Source organism: Neomonachus schauinslandi, chromosome 3, assembly GCF_002201575.2.
Source record: "Neomonachus schauinslandi chromosome 3, ASM220157v2, whole genome shotgun sequence".
Lineage (NCBI taxonomy): Eukaryota > Metazoa > Chordata > Mammalia > Carnivora > Phocidae > Neomonachus > Neomonachus schauinslandi.
The window spans coordinates 184,639,458-184,657,125 of NC_058405.1; the positions used below are offsets into that span (position 1 = coordinate 184,639,458).

The 17,668-nt window shown below is 43.4% G+C and overlaps 1 protein-coding gene across 3 annotated transcripts in view; it reads left to right on the plus strand.

Annotated features, from left to right (window-relative positions):
• Positions 1-17,668, plus strand: part of ARMC9 (armadillo repeat containing 9) — a 117,377-nt gene that overhangs the window by 12,214 nt on the left and 87,495 nt on the right. For all 3 annotated transcript variants that reach the window (XM_021690332.1, XM_044913450.1, XM_044913448.1), the window contains exons 5-7: positions 1,259-1,351; positions 3,050-3,074; positions 11,139-11,296. In XM_021690332.1, coding sequence (XP_021546007.1) covers positions 1,259-1,351; positions 3,050-3,074; positions 11,139-11,296 — 276 coding nt within the window. The remainder of the gene's footprint in view (positions 1-1,258; positions 1,352-3,049; positions 3,075-11,138; positions 11,297-17,668) is intronic.

Sequence of the window (17,668 nt, forward strand, 5' to 3'; positions counted from 1 at the left end):
TCAAGGTGTTGGCAGGGCCATGCTCCCTGCGAAGCCTCTAGGGGAGGATCCTTCCTTGCCTCTTTCTGCTTCTGGTAGCCTCAGATGTCCCTTGGCTAGTGGCAGCATAACTCCAATCCCCCGTCTTTACAGGCCCATCTTCTCTCTGTGTCTGTGTCTAAATTTTCCTTCTTAGAAGGACACCAGTCATGTTGCATCAAGGGCCCACCCTACTCCAATATGACCTCATCTTAACTAATTACATCTACAACAACCCCACTCCAATGACCTCACATTCTGAGGAGGCTAGGACTTCTGCATATCTTTTTAGGGGACACAATTCAACCCATAACACACACATTATAACTAAAGCTATCATGCCATGTCAGGGAATTACACAGTCTTCTAAAAATATAAGATAGTATTTTTTCAAAAAGCCAGATGATGCCCTGGGTAGAACGGGTGGGGTGGGGGCATGGATAAGGACACAGAGCGGGGGGGGGGAGGGGGGGAGGGAGGGGGGTCTGGGGGGGTGGGGCAGGGCCTAAGAGGTAAGTTGATAGGAATTTTTAGAGATCTTGCTTCTTTTCTGTGGAACTTCTTGGTTTGGGTGATAGATTTTTTTATATAAAGACTGTAAGGAAAATTGCCTGAGAAAGATAATTGCTTGTCACACTTTTTCTTTTACTCCTTAAGTCATTATTTTTTCCCTCTAATGAGCATTATTTGAGATAAGTAATTTATTATTAAGGGACAAATCAAACTAAAAGTATATCGTAATGCTTGACATGACGGATTATTTGAGGCAGATAACAGCTTCTGTCTTTTTTTTTTTTTTCCTTATCTAGATGAGGTTTATGGAAATGAGCCTTTCTCTTTGGGAAACTCTCAGGAACTGAGTGCTAGCCGTGTATGCATGCCAGCACCGTGTATGCTTCAACGATTCTGAATTCTGGTTGCCATTCAACCTAATACGCTTATTTGTCATGCTTGTGTTTAAATCACATGAAATATTCAAATCATGTACAGGGTTCTTTTTTCCTTGTTTATGACAGAACTCCGTTCTTTCCTCCTGCTGTGGGTATCTGATCTTTTATAAACGAATTGGTCAGATGTCCAAAAACCTGTTTTTCGCGGCATCACACCACAGGCAAGGCATCTTGCTTTTGATTTCAGTAACTGTGTTGGATGGGGTTATTTAAGCCAAAGGCCACCATTTGACAATGCTGTTGGCATTTAATGATCTAGGGCTTTTATTATCTTTCTTTTTTTATTTCAGGATTCTTGGACTCCAGAATTAAAGTTGAAGTTGGAAAAGTTTCTGGCTTTAATTTTTAAAGCCAGCAACACGCCAAAGCTTTTAACGTTATACGTATCCTTTTGAAGCAGATGGACACCACCTGTGGTCCTGGGGCAGCCCGCTGGCTCAGGCTGCCTCCTAGATGGGGATAACTGTTAGTGTTGCTGTCGTATTTGCCAGGTGAGTAAAGCATTCATGTCAGTGTGGCAAGGCCCATGAAGAGAATTCCAGGTAGAGGGAACAGCTCATGTGAAAGGACTGAGACAGTATATTTGGGAATTCAGTATTGCTGGAACAGAAGAGAAAGTCAGAGACTAGGCAGGGCCAGGGCACAAAGGTTTGTGTGAGGTGTTGTAAGTCAAGAGGAGCCTTTGGAGCATTTTAAGTAGGAGAATACCATGCTCATATTTACATTAAAAAAAAAAATCACTCCTTTTTATTCCTGATTATAAAATTGATCATATTCCTCATAGAGAATTTGGAAAGCATAGAAATGCATTTGTATACATACATACACCCAAAAGTATGTAATGTTTAAATAAACATAGATATCTGTACATGTGTGTATTTTTAAATATTTTTACCAAATGAAGAGAGCATTTCCCCATATCATTAAATACTCTTCAAAAATAGGTTGTTTCCTCAAAAGTTTAAACGTAGAGTTACCATGTGACCCAGCAGTTCCTCTCCTAGCTATATACCCAAGGGAACTGAAAACATATGTCCACATGACAACTTGTACATGAATGTTCACAGCAATGTTATTCAATACAGCCGAAAAGTGAAAACAACTCAAATGTCCATCAAGGGATTAATGGATAGATAAGATGCACCATACCCATATAATGGAATATTACTCAGGCATGTAAAGGAATGAAGTCCTGACACATGCTACAGTGTGGATGAACTTTGAAAACATCGTGCTGAGTGAAAGAAGCCAGACATGACAGGCTGCCTTTTATATGATTCTGTTTGTATGAAAGGTCCAGAAGAAGCAAATCAATAGAGACAGTAGGTTCGTGGTTGCCTAGGGCCAGGGAGGGTAGGGAAAATGGGGATGACTCCTAATGGGTACAGAGGTCTTTTGGGGAGTGATAAGAATGTTCTAGAATTGATTGTAGTGATGGTTGCACAACTCTATGAACATACTGAAAACCAATGAAATATATACTTAAAATGAGTGAGTTGTATGTGAATTATATCTCAGTAAAGCTGTTACCAAAAAAATTTTAAGAAAACCCAAACCAAACAAGTTAAGTGCTTTGCCTTCAGTCATGTGGCCTGACGTGTGGGAGCTGAGATTTAAACTCAGGCAGTCTGGCTCCAGAGTCTGTGATCTTATCTACTGTGCTTTGCTGTTGTCATCCCCATCTCAGTCTCCTTAGGGTAGAGCTTTAAAATTGAAGTGACAGAGTTGAAGGGTATGAGTTCAGTTTGCATTTTTAGGAGAATGTTCGGTAGCAGTGGGGAAGGTCTTTGGAAGGGGACAAGGAGGCCGCTTGGGGGGCTGTGGAAACAGCATAAGACTTGCACGCATGCAGCAGGAATTGAGCTGGAGAGAAGAGGGTTCACTTGAGAGTGAGCCATCCAAGTACTGAGAAGTCAGTAACTGTCTCAGCTCCTTATAGCTACATGAAGAAGCAGACTTTACCGTCCTGAGAATTCCCTCTTGTATCTTGCTAAGGCTTTCTCAGATTGGCTGCACAATGTGAGAGACCCTGAGGACTTTATCCTCAGTGCCTGTTTTCCTCAACTTCTTTCTCATCCCAGAAGGAGAACAGACAAAGTCATAAAGGTAAATCATCTAGATTAACATTTTTTAATTTTTATTTTTTTTCAAGATTTATTTACTTATTTTAGAGGGGGGGAGAGAGAGAGAGAGAGAGAGAGCGCAAGCGAGCAGAGGGGAGGGGCAGAAGGAGAGGGAGAGAGAGTCCCAAGCAGATTCCAAGCTAAGCACGGAGCCTAATGTGGGGCTCGATCTCATGACACTAAGATCACAACCTGGGCTAAAACCAAGAGTCAGTCATTTAACCGACTAAGCCACCCAGGCGCCCCTAGATTAACATTTTTTAAAGAACAGTTTTGCCAACTCAAAAGTTTGACTCACTTTTGAGTAGTGAGATAGGAGCAGAGATGGAGAAAATTCGTGCACTTGGTGAACAAGGGCTTTAAAAGTCTAAATATTTTTTTTAAATAAAACAGAGTCTAAATATTTATGAAGTGCTTTGCAATCAAGTTTATCTGTGGTTCCTTGAGGCCCCTGTGCAGTAGGGCTGGCACATCAGGTATCCCAGATGTGGAGAGATGAAGGGAGTCCAGGCCCTGTCCCAAAGGGCACAGCCAGAAGACACAGTGCAGCACGGGGGAGAGGAGGAGGTGGGAGGAAGAATCATTTTATTATCTGTCACTTTTATCTTGAACTAGTCTAGGGGGCTCTTGTTTCTGTAGCAATATGGAGCACCCATCTTAGAAGCATTTCCATTTTTTGCATTCAAAGTAGGAATTCCAACATTCCAGCATAAAATGATGGTTTTCCATTATTAGCCTTTTTTTTTTTTTTTTTTTAACCAGAACTGTTCATTTTTCGGTAAGGTGAGAAAAACTTTAGTTAATATGAAGTCAGTGGCCAGTCAGCCCTCGACACAAGGGTTTGTTTAAAAAAAAAAAAAGAACAACAACAACAACAGAACAAAGTCAGTGGCCACAATTGTGGTTCTTTGCCGGAGTTTCGGCCTTGATGCTACATTAGGAAACCGCTGAAATGTTGGAAGGGCTGTGTGAAGTGTTCAGGCCTGCGGTAAATTCTGGTGGCCTAATCCTAAATCCCCAGCAGGTGGAGTTTTACCATGTGGAATCGCACATCTGCCCCTGATCTCAAAACTTCCTGCCATTGTTTCTCCATGGGTGGGTGGGTGGGTGGGGGTGTGTGTGTGTGTGTGTGCGCGCGTGCGTGTGTGTGTGGTTGTTTTTTGGTTTTTGGTTTTTTTTAGAAAGTTAAAGTTTTATAAAGAAAGGAAGTGTTAGTAAATTATTTAGCTCTTTGCTTTCCAGGGAGTTGACAGACGAGCTTTAGATTTGACACCCCAGGAGGGAGGTGGCGGGAAGTCTGGATGCCTGTTTCGGCCTTGTGTAGGCTTGCCTCTCCCCAGCCCAGCGGCTCTGTGTGTGTGCGTGGCTCTGCCAGCCCCGCCAGCCCCACCGGCCCCGCCACCCCCCCCGGAGCTCAGAGGGACAGGCCCCACTGATCCTTCACGGGGGAGCATCGGTCCTTGCCTGACCACAGATGTGGCCATATGGGGTCAACATGGAAGGTCACCTTGGCGCTCCGGAGACTGCTCCGCCCGCAGTGTAGTTAAGCCCGAGGATGAGCCTGAGCGGATTTCTTCAGCTCCTCGGGCCTGCTCCCTGAAGAGTTAGTACAGTTCCCGGGCGTTGGCTGGGGTGGGTCCTGTGCCAGTTTTCTCATGTTTGAAACAGTGGGAATTCTTTTTTTTTTTTTTTTAATGATTTCCTTATCCATTTTTAGAGAGAGACAGAGCACAGGGAGTGGGACTGAGGATTAAGCCACCAGAACTTACCGAAGGCATGAAACACATCATATACCCTTTCCAGTCCTCAAGCAGACCCTTGCGCTGAGCACGGGGCCCAGTGTGGGGCTCAATCCCAGGACCCCGAGATCATGACCTGAACCAAAACCAAGAGTCGTTGCTTAACCACCCAGGCGCCCCCAGAACAGTGGGAATTCATAAATTGTGCTGGGCGTTTGGGTCCTGCCCTGCAACTCCTGGAAATGCACCTTTGCCCCACTATTTCTACTTCTCTTCCAACCTAGTGCACCATCTCGGGCTTAGTGGCATAAAACAACAATGTCCATTTATATTATTATCACCATCTTGCATGGCTGGGAATCGTGTGCTCAGGCAGTTCTCCCTCAGTGCCTCCTGGATGCCGATGGAGCCTGGTGGAGCCATCTTCAAGGCTTCCTCACCCACCTGCGCAAGTCTGGGGGCCTGTGCTGAGGCCCTTGAGTGGAACTCCTACGTGGCCTAGGCTTTGTTGCGGCGTGGTGGCTGGGTTCCAAGGGCGAATGTCCCCAGACAGAGCCAGTGGAAGCTGCATCACCTTTTCTTTCTTTTTTTTTTATTTATTTTTTATTTTTTATTTATTTGCGAGAGAGAGAATGAGAGACAGAGAGCATGAGAGGGAGGAGGGTCAGGGAGAAGCAGACTCCCTGCCGAGCAGGGAGCCCGATGCGGGACTCGATCCCGGGACTCCAGGATCATGACCCGAGCCGAAGGCAGTCGCTCAACCGACTGAGCCACCCAGGCACCCTGCATCACCTTTTCTAAACCAGTCTCTCAAGTAACTCAGTGTCACTTCTGTTAATTCTCATTAGAAGCAATTCCTAAGGCCAATCTACATTCAAAGAAAGGAGAACGACCTTCCACCTCTTGATAGGAAGGAGTGTCAAAGACGGGGCAGTCATTTTAAAACCACTACCTCACCTGCATCCTTAGAGTTTCAGAAGATAGCCTTAGTTCTTGACTGAATTTGCTTGGCCTCTGTTCAGATTCGGTCTTTGAACTCCTAGGTACTGGTGGAGGGAAAGTGGTGGGAAACCTCCCCGATTCCTGAGTCTCAGCCAGCCCTTGTCACCCCAACATACCCTGCAGCTTTGGAGGATAGCTTTCTGCCAGGAACCAGTCATGTCTCTGAGAAGTAGCCCAATTTTACAGATAAAATAAATCTGGGAGAGGGAGTGCAAAAGCTGGGAGGGGAAGAGCCTGTGTTTTTCTATAGATCTTTCCTTTGGATTTCAGCAAGGAGACCAGGGTGTTTGAGCCTTTTTTAGGTTCAGTTTTAATTGAGTTTTCTGAGGAAACCAAGCAGAATGTCTGTGGAATTGAGACTGGCAGGCCCAGCGTGTGGCTGTGGCAGAATAAGCACCGCATGCAGCGTTGCCATGGATACCAGAGATTAGCGCTGCAGAGCGCTGGTACCAGGGGCCCCGGGCCAGTGTCGCGACAGCCGGTTGTCTGCACTTTGTCCCCTCCTCCCACACTTATGGCTGCAGTGATCTCAAAGCCCAGACATGCCCCAAATTTAATTTAATTCTAGACTTAGGTGTTGTTTTTTACATTGAATGGTTGGGCGAGTCATTATTCTGTGTGTCTTGATAGGAAGGTTTCATGGATCAGCTAAGAGTTCCATAAGCTTTTGAAGGAGGCAAGAAGAGTGCTTGGAGGGGCACCTGGGTGGCTCAGTTGGCTAAGTATCTGCCTTCGGCCCAGGTCATGATCCCAGGGTCCTGGGATCGAGCCCCGCATCGGGCTCCCTGCTCCTCGGGGAGCCTGCTTCTCCCTCTCCCTCTGCCTGCCGCTCCCCCTGCTTGTGCTCTCTCTCTCTGTCAAATAAATAAAATCTTAAAAAAAAAAAAAAAAAGGTGCTTGGAGTGGAAAATTCTCTGAAAAGGAATTATATTTTAAAATGGAGTTTAGAAGAAAAATTCAGGTTGGAAATACAGCATATTGTGTTATTATTTTACCTGGCCATCTAAAAAAGGTAGAGAAATCATATCTTTCAGCATTTTTGCCATTAATTGATTTGACTCCTTCAGAAAATGAGCAAGTGACCATTTTTCTAGAGTGTAGAGCCCTAAATGTTATTTTAAAAATGATGACCAGGGCGCCTGGGTGGCTCAGTTGGTTAAGCGACTGCCTTCGGCTCAGGTCATGATCCTGGAGTCCCGGGATCGAGTCCCGCATCGGGCTCCCTGCTCAGCAGGGAGTCTGCTTCACCCTCTGACCCTCCTCCCTCTCATGCTCTCTGTCTCTCATTCTCTCTCTCTCAAATAAATAAATAAAATCTTTAAAAAAAAAAAATGATGACCAGTATTCATAGTTATACATCATAAGTTTCTCCATCCAGTACTTGTGGATTAGCAAAACAGCAAAGAGCCAATTTATATCTGGATACAAAGAAGAGAGAGTATATTGTATTGTAAAGTTAGAGTGATTGATTTTAGATTTTTAGATGTTGGAAAAATAGTTCCATATTTTAAAATGTACCGTTTTGTTTTGAGCAACAAAGGGATCACTAAAATTAAATCTCATCTACTCTTTAAAAAAAAAAAAAGCAATGTACTTAAAGTGGAAATGTTAAGAGAAAGCTTGAAGCTTGGCCACAGGGGAGATCTCCATCACTTTTGTTACTGTTTCAATGCATGCTGGAATGATCGAGAAACTTTCTGTGACCTTAACCCACATTCTTTTAGTTGTATATATCTCTTTGCTTAAAACTTGGGATGTAGTTCTTTGGATTTTGGTACAAATTCTGTCAGTAGTTTTGAAATATGAAGAGTCTCAATAAATATCACTGGCATGACTAAGAGTGTTTCATTAATATAACATGGAATTTGAAATGAGACCTCTCCGCTAAAAGTTGAGCTCTTGCGCGGCTAGGGATCTTGGCTCAGTCGTCCTTGTCTCATAAAATTTTTGAGAAGGAAAAAAGAGTCAGAGTTCTTTTTAATGCTCAGAAATAAAGTTGAGATCTTGGAGCTGCGACCCCAGTAGCTTCCAGTAATGGTCATGTCCTGTTTGTAGGCAGCTAAGGTGTCTGCAAGGTGGTATCTGTCTCTGTACAGCAGGCTGCTAAACGGTGTGTTTGAACTGGTCACAAATATTTCTGGGTCCCTTACATTTAGCTAATTGCGCAGTGAGTTTCCGAGGGGGAGTGTTCCTTTGTGTAGTCCCCTTTCAAGAGGGACAACTTTGGTGGCTTTTTTTTTTTTAAAAAGATTTATTTATTTATTTGAGAGAGCGAGAATGAGAGAGAGTACATGAGAGGGGGGAGGGTCAGAGGGAGAAGCAGGCTCCTCGCTGAGCAGGGAGCCCGATGCGGGACTCGATCCCTGGACTCCAGGATCATGACCTGAGCCGAAGGCAGTTGCTTAACCAACTGAGCCACCCAGGTGCCCTTTGGTGGCTTTTATATTGATGATTTGTGAGGTCATTTGCCCCAGTTAATGGGTTTTGGTTCTTCATTCATCATTTGCCACTTGGTACACGTTGAGAAAGTTCTCATAGATGCTGTCTAATAGTCATTACCACGAAATGGAATTATAAACCATCCTGTAGAATTTTCATCATTGGAAGTTCTAGTTTATACTGTAATTGAGCATAGGAAGATGGTAGTGACTCCTTCTCCCTAATAGTATTTAAGTAAAAACTCGATAAATGATTTCCAGAGATGTTCTCCAAAGATTCAATAAAGAATGTAAGGTTATTATTTTTTATTTATTTATTTTTAAAGGATTTTATTTGTTTATTCGACAGAGGGAGAGATAGAGAGAGCAGGAACACAAGCAGGGGGAGCGGGAGAGGGAGAGGCAAGCTTCCCGCTGAGCAGGGAGCCTGATGCGGGGCTCGATCCCAGGACCCTGGGATCATGACCTGAGCCAAAGGCAGACGCTTAACGATAGAGCCACCCAGGTGCCCCTGGATGTAAGTTTATGCCAGAGGAGTTTTTAAAGTTATCTTTCAATACTGAGATTTGAAGGATGCTAAGCAATAATAATAATGTTAGTTCATTATTATGTGATGTTTTGGGTTTTAATAGTTAAAATATTTTACTTCTACACATAATCACAAAATAAAGTTTTTGAAATACAGTTTGTGCATGATCTTCATGGCTCTTTATTTATTTATTTATTTTTTATTTATTTATTTATTTTTAAAGATTTTATTTATTTATTTGAGAGAGAGAGAATGAGAGAGAGAGAACACATGAGAGGGGATAGGGTCAGAGGACGAAGCAGACTCCCTGCCGAGCAGGGAGCCCTATGCGGGACTCGATCCAGGGACTCCAGGATCATGACCTGAGCCGAAGGCAGTCGCTTAACCAACTGAGCCACCCAGGCGCCCTTCATGGCTCTTTAGAACACCAAGAGGAGGGGCGCCTGGGTGGCTCAGTCGTTAAGCATCTGCCTTTGGCTCAGGTCATGGTCCCGGGGTCCTGGGATCGAGCCCCGCATTGAGCTCCCTGCTCGGCGGGAAGCCTGCTTCTCCCTTTCCCACTCCCCCCTGCTTGTGTTCCTTCTCTCGCTGTGTCTCTCTCTGTCAAATAAATAAATAAAATCTTTTAAAAAAAAGAACACCAAGAGGAATAGATGAGTTAGGACGGCCATTCTCAAACTTGTGGTATGTGTCAGAGCCATTTGGGGACTTTGTTGACCCTACAGTTTCTCAGCCCCCAGCCCGCAGCCACAAAATCAGAGTCTCTGGAAGTGAGGCTTGATCATCTTTATTTCTGGATGCTTCTAACATATTTCAAACTTTGCGTCTTACTGTTTTACAGTGTAACCTCTGGGTTTTTCAGGTTATCCTCTTGCATAGAAATACATTTAGAAAATCTTTGGCCCTTCCCATAGAGGAAACAGTAGTAATTGCTGCCACTTACTGACTTCCTCCCATGGGCCAGCAGTGAGCTAGGCACTTGGATGTATCTGTTCATTGAATCCTCACAATGACTCAGTTTTGTATGTGTGCTTTTTTTAAATTAAAGTGTGGTTGACATACAGTGTTATATTAGTTTCAGGTGTGCAGTACTCAGTGCTCACCTGGGTAAGTGTTATTGCAATATCATTGACTGTATTCCCTGTGCTGTACAATCCCACAGTAACTCTTCAAGGTCATTATCATCCCCATTTCATAAGGCATGAGAATCAGGGGTGCCTGGGTGGCTCAGTTGGTTAAGTGTCCGACCCTTGATTTCAGCTCAGGTCATGGTCTCAGGGTCGTGAGATCGAGCCCCCTGTTGGGCTCTGTTGGGCATGGAGCCTTCTTAGGATTCTCTCTCTCCCTCTGCCCCGCCTCCCCCTTGCATGCATCCTCTCTCTCTCTAAAAAAAAAAATATATATATATAGAAAGAAAGAAATGAGTATCAGAGAAGTTAAGTATCTTGCCCAAGGTATCCAGCAAGAATGTGGTAGAGTAGGGGCTTGAGCCCAGGTCTTTATGATTTTAAAATCTCTCTCTGTATAGATGAAATGTGTTCTAAAACAATGACTTTAAGTATTACGCAGTACCTGGATTGGGACAGGAGGGAGTTAACTTGGGTCTGCGGGCAGCATCATTTCCTTCGATCCAAACTTAGCCTTCTGGGAGGGGGGAAAGTAGGATAGGAGAAGGAGTGTTGACATGGATGAAGTTTGCTATTCCAGCTGTGTCCTGGGTGGCTTGGCCATCAAGTGCTGCCCCTGGTGGGGAGTCCAAGAAGAGAGCCCTAACATCTTCCAAGGCTGCCTGCTCTTAAGGCCCAGTGGGGTGGTTTGTGCTTTATCAAGCTGGCAGAGTGAGCACCTGGAACCTTACCTAATTCTGGATTCTAGCTTTCTCAGCATTAGTCAAGTAGCCTAACCTTTACTTAAAATGAAGAACTGTCCTGTAGATACTTACTGTCCCCTGGACAACATCACAGGACAAAACCAGGAAAAGACACAGGTTCAGTTCATCCAGTTTGTGAGCTGATTGTAGAGTTTGTTTCTCGTACATAGAACAACTAAAAGAAATTGCATGGAGCTCAGTCAAGGAAATAGATTGTGTGAAGAAAACCAGCGATGGTTCAGTTGAACTACCAGAGACAAGAAATGGAAAATCAGTGGTTACACTGCACTTGGTAATTAAACATGTAGAGAAATAGCAGCAAAGTGTTAAACACGAATAATGTCAAGTTCATTGTGATAGCAAAATATTCTGAAAGTAGGCATGATACTCCCTTGAGAAGAATATGATTATTTTTTATTTTGTGGGGTTTTCTTACTGTATATTTGTTTCGATATGTACTGTCTTCCAGAAGTGTCACAGCAGCTCCACCAGCAGCTGATAGAAGCCGAGCGAAGGTCAATGACATACCTGAAGCGGTACAACAAGATTCAGGCAGACTACCACAATCTCATCGGGGTCACAGCAGAGCTGGTGGATTCTCTGGAGGCCACAGTCAGTGGCAAGATGGTGAGAAAGATCCGCAGTCCCTCATGTGTCTGTTAGGAGCTAAGGAAGTGTTAGGAGCATGGGCTGTGTTGATAATGGGATTCCTGGCCGCTCCCAGCCAGCGAGACCTGCCCCTGTGCCTCACAAAGCCAAGAGCAGAAAGGAGACCACGCGGACATTCCACACCGGTTATTGTGCTGCTTGCTGTCTTTTATCCATTTTTCCTGACACACTGTCGACCACATCTTTATTCCTCTACCTTATTCTTAACATTAGCAAAGAATAAATTGTCTGGCAACAGAAAATAATAATATGGAGTGGCATAAAAATGAGGGAAATACGCTGCTGGTGTAAAGGAAAGTCACAGATTTTCACATACTGATTTTATATCCAGCTATCCTTCTGAACTCTGTTAATCTGATAGATTCTTTTGATCAATTCTCCTGTATTCTAGGTTGGCAGTCATATCATCTTCACATAATGATATTTTTGTTTTGTTTTGTTTCATTATTTATAATGACTTTTCTTTTTTCTTAGCATACTGGCTAAGACTGTGGAACATTGTCAAATAATGTGGCCATGGGCCTCCTTGTCTTATTTCTGAGTTTAATGGGAATGACTTTAGTGGTTCATTTACTAAAATATTAGAAAGTATAATAAAATTTCTTTGTGGAAATATACATTTTTCTATAAAAATGGAATAATTGTAGGTTCACATGCAATTTTTAGAAATAATGCAAAGAGAGTCTTGGCACACTAGCCAGTTTCCCCCAATAGTAACATTTTTGCATAACTGTAGTACAATACTACAACCAGAACTGATGTTGATCCAGTCTATTGATCTTATTCTGATTTCCCCAGTTTTGTACTCATGTGCATGTATTAAGTTCTGTATAATTTTGTCACAAATGTAAGGTTGTGTATTGAAATTGTTTTTAGTGGGCTGGCTCAGTTGGTAGAGCATGTGACTCTTGATCTTGGGGTTGTGAGTTTGAGCCCCATGTTTGGCATAGAGATTACTTTAAAAAAATAAGTTTTTTTAGTGACTTAAAAATATGCTTACAAAATAATATGTATTATAAAAATTTTAGAAATCCAGAACTCTGCAAAAATGACATTAAAATTACCTGTAATTGTGTCACTTAGTAATAACACTTGTTGACATTCCATATTTTTTTCAGTGCTTGGCTACATGTGTTTTACAGAAATGGACTCTAGTTCACCCAAAGTTTTCTAATCTTTTTTCCTTAATACTGAATCTTGCGTTCTTGAAGTCATTATTCTACACGCCTCAAGCGTTAGTGGCTTCAATCCCATTATATGGCAGTGTCGTACTTCACTTAGTGTCCCATCCCTGCAGTTGGACATCTAGGTCATTTCCAGCTTTTCACTGTCATAAATTATAAATGTCATGGGAGAAGATGAGCCTCTGTGACATTTTTAGTTTTATTTATTTTTTTAAAGTTTTATTTATGTAAGTCATCTCTACACCCAACATGGGGCTCAAACCCACAACCCTGAGATCAAGAGTCACACACTCCACCAGCTGAGCCAGCCAGGGGCCCCGGTTACATTTTTTAAAGTTGGTTGTCTAGGTTGAAATCTATACTAAGGTCCTGTTGGAAGGTTCTGCTCATCTGAGTCTACTGGCAGTTCTTATCCTTATACCCTTGCCAGTCCTGGGTATTAGCATTAACATTTGTATTTGTTTGCAGATTTGACCAATGAGAAATAGTATCTCAGGATTTAAATACACATTATACTCTTTACACATGACATTGAACATTTTTTATATGCTTCTCTCATTCGTTGAACACAGATTTATGGCATGCTTACTACGCCCCAGGCCCTCCCTGTTCTAGGCATGTAGGATCTATCAGACGACAACACAAAGATCCTTGACCTCAGGGAGCATACATTCCAGTAGGGGCGAGAGCTAATAAACGGTACACATAAACACAGCAGATAATAAATGACATCACGTGTTAGAAGATGACAATCGCTGTAGGGGTGAAGGGGATCAGAGTTTGTGGGGATGTGGGCAGGGGGCAATTTTAAATCGGTAGTCAGGGTGTGCTTCATTTGAGCTTCATTGGAAGAGGTGAGGGTATTAGGTATGCAGTCCTCGGTGATTCCCCCCAGAGTTCTAGGCTAAAGGAAGAGAATGCAAAGGACCAAAAGTGGAAGTGTGTCTCTCCTGTTTGAGGAGCCCGGCAAGGGAGGAGGAATGGCACACAGCAGGTCGGGGGTCCAAGGGCCATAAGGATGGGGCCTTTACTCTGAGTAAACTGGGGAGCAGAGCAGTGGGGTGGGGTGGTCTGGATGCTGTGGAAGTATCAGCTCTCATTGCTTTAGAATGGTCCTTGGAAGGTTAGGGGAACTAGAGAGACCAGCAGGAGGGTCTTGCAGTCACCAGGGCAGACCTGGTGGTGGAGGAGGTAGCAAGTGGGGCCAGAGAGGTGCCCCGCTGGGTGTGTTAGGAGATAGAGCCAACTGCGTCTCATGCTGGCTTGGACCTGGACAGGGGTTGGGGGGATCACGGACGACTCCACGTTTTTGGCCTAAGCTGTGGGGGGGTGGGGGCGGCGCCACCAGCTGTGACAGGGACAGCCTCGGGTGGAACAGGTTTTAGGGGAAAGCAGGAATATAGCTTTGGACATCACTGTTAAGACACAGGCCATTCAGGATTCATCTTTTGTAAATATCTTCCATAGTTTGTTTTTTGGTTTTTAAACATAAGTGTTTCTTAGTTTAAAATTTACATATTTGTATAGTCAAATCAATTTATCAAGTTTTCCCTTCATTCACTCTGCCTTTTCGAAGTGCTTTGAAGCTCTGAAGTGAAAAGAAGCTTTTCCCACTAAGGGAGCCAAATTAATACTCACCTTAACTTTTTTCTATTGGTCGTCTTGTTTGGTTTTTATTGTTTTAATTTTACCTTTAAATCTTTAATCCATATGGAATTTATTTTAATAGATGATATAAGGAAGAAATTACCCCCCCCCCAAAAAAGATAACCATTTGAGCCAGAACTATTTACTTCTGTCTTTCTTTACTAATTTGAATGGCTACCTTTATCATGTAGTGGGATTTTCATTTTTTCCATTGATCTATTTTTTTTTCTTTTTTTAAAGATTTTATTTATTTATTTGACAGAGAGAGACACAGCGAGAGAAGGAACACAAGCAGGGGGAGTGGGAGAGGGAGAAGAAGGCTTCCCATGGAGCAGGGAGTCAGATGCGGGGCTTGATCCCAGGACCCTGGGACCTGAGCCGAAGGCAGACACTTAATGACTGAGCCACCAGGCACCCCATGATCTGACTATTCTTAAGCTAGTAATGCATTGTATTTTTTACCGTAGTAGCGTTTTAATATGTTTTAGTATCCTGTACTGAAAGCCTCTTTGTTTCTGTGAACGCATAGCCCACAAACTGCTGCAAGTTGCTTGGTGCAGCCAGAAGGGCCGAAGCTGGGGAGGTGGCCACATGCTGGCAGGTGATGCAGGGAAGGCGGACTGGCAAAGATCATCTCCCAAAGATCGGGGAGACCTAGAGACCATGCTTAGGAAGTTTTGCTTTGTCCTGTAGTTAGTGAGCAGCTTTTGAAATGTATACCTTAAAAATTGGACTTTTCAAATTAATTAGCTTTTTTTCTAGTTTTAAAAATAGCATGTGTTGACTTTTCTTTAAAACAGAAAAGTAGGGGCGCCTGGGTGGCTCAGTTGTTAAGTATCTGCCTTCGGCTCAGGTTATGATCCCAGGGTCCTGGGATCGAGCCCCGCATCGGGCTCCCTGCTCGGCGGGGAGCCTGCTTCTCCCTCTCCCACTCCCCCTGCTTGTATTCCCTCTCTGGCTGTCTCTCTCTGTCAAATAAATAAATAAAATCTTTAAAAAAAAAGAAAGAAAGAAAAGAAAAGTATCCGGAAGAAACCATACATGGCTTCTGTAACCTCTGGTAACAAATATGGGCACACAGAAGGTTCAAACAATACAGAAATAAAGAAAAAGAAAAGCATATGCCTTTGTTTGCCTTCCCTCCTGTTAAACAACAGCTACCAAAAGAGCCAGAGTCATGTGGTGTCAGGTGTGGCCTGCTGACCAGGGATGGGCCCGTGAGCTCCTACTGCCACCACACAGGGAGAGAGGCGACGTGACGGTAGGGCCAGGGACCAGACTTTTTTTTTTTTTTTTAAAGATTTTATTTTTATTTATTTGACACACAGAGAGAAAGCACAAGTAGGCAGAGAGGCAGGCAGAGAGAGAGGCAGAAGCAGGCTCTCCAGTGAGCAGGGAGCCTGATGCGGGACTTGATCCCAGGACCCTGGGATCATGACCTGAGCCGAAGGCAGACGCTTAACCAACTGAGCCACCCAGGCGCCCAGGGACCAGACTTTTAACTGGCTTGTTTTTAATGTAAAAAAAATACACGTTTGTGGTAACAAATTGGAACAAGTCTGAGTAGTCTATACTAAAGAGCAAAAGCACCCTCCTATACACAGTTTCTTAGTGTCCCTTCTTTATTTGTATTCAAGATGAACATTTTCTTGTGTATTATTTCCAAACATTTCTATGCATATGCATGTGTGTGCATGCAGCCTACCTATACTTGGGATCCTATGACCCATTATTCTTTTGAAACTTGGTGTTTTACTTTCAGTATATCTTTGAGATCTTTTCACATGACCACACTACCCTCATTCTTTTCTAGGCTTGTACATTATGTACATTATGCCATTGTAAGGGTGAACCATAATTCGTCAGATCTTTGATGGTGAACATTTAGATTTTTTGTCTGCTAGAACAAAAAAAATGTTGCAATGAACATTCTTGTATGTACTGTATACCTTTGAAAACAGGTAAGGTAAGATCCTAAGAGTGGAATTGTTAGGTCAAAGGTTATGGGCATTAACATTTTGATAGATGTTGCCAAATTATTTCTCCTGAGAGTTCAAAGATGTCTACCTGACCCTCCCAGGAGTTTATCTGTGTCAGAGTGTTTATTTCTCCACACACTTGCCAGCGCTAGACACTATTATACTTTGATTATACTTTGAACTCTTAACCGGTTTTGTTAAGTAAAACTTGGTGTTCTGAATGTTTCAACTTATATTTCTTTAATTATGTATGAGGCTGAATATATTTTCATGTTTGTTGACCATTTGTACTTTGCTTTTTAGTCTACTATTTGTGTCCTTTCCTCATTCACCCTATTTTAAGCAAGAAAGTGACACAGTCAAATTTTCTTGTTAAAGAAGTGGTTCTGGTAGCAGTTTCAGAAGTCAAAGGAGGAAACAGTTTCGGGAGGAAGGGGTGATGCAAAGTCTCAGAAGCCACAGAAAACTTTAAAAGACTAGAACTGAAAAGTGTCCAATGATTTTTGACATTTAGAAGGTCAGTGGTGGTGTCCTTTGCCATGGAAGTTTCCATGGAGTGATGCGGCTGGAAGCCTAATTGTAGTGTGTTGGGAGGTCCAGGGGAGGTGAGACAGCAAACGTGGGCTGTTCTCTCGAGAACTTTGGGTGTGAAGGAAGAATACTGAGCCGGTGGTCGATAGATGAAGACCTAGGGTAGAGGAAGGGGAAGGTGCTTTTTAAATATGAACTATTTTTGGATGTTTTTAGGTTATAGACAATGAAAAGGTGTAAAAGGAAAGGTTAAAAATATAGGATGAGAAAGGAATGTTTACATTTTGATACTATCGAAATTCAGAGGAAATGGATGCAAGATAATGTGGCAAGTGCGGGCCTGAGATGGGACGCTTCTTTGGCTGAGTCGCTTCACATAGAGCTGAGTGTCAGGGGATGAGCACAGACATCTGCCATGGGTGCACAGAGCCTTTCATGTGTCTGAAGCAGACCAGAAGTTTCCAGTGGGTCAGTGGAGTCCTCCAAGGAGAGGAGTGGGTGCAGCTCCGCATTGCAGCTCTTTCTAACTTGTGAATGGGTTGCATAGTCCTCGCATGGGGACAACCGAGTGAGGGTGCGGAGAGGGGCCAGTGACATGACCATGTGGGAGTTCACCACATGGAATCATGAGCCCAGGGAAAAGGAGCTTCCCCTCCAGCAATCAGGCATTAAAAAAAAAAGGCTGGAAGGGTGCAAAATGGTTAATAGTTACCTCCAGGGATTGGTGTATGGCGAAGGATGGGACTGGGGAGAGGTTGGGGCACTTGTGCGATTTAAATGTGCATTCTTTTTATAAAAAGAGAAGATGTAAAATGAAAAGAAAAAATTCAGAGATTACCACCTGAGATGCTGTATGCCAGTCCTGAGTTACAGTAGCTAACGAGAGGGTGGGAGAGGTGCTAAAGAAAGGCCAGAATTGAGTGCCATTGACGGGGACAGCAGGGCAGCCTCACGCTGGCCGGCACTCTATCAAAAATGTCTCCACCATT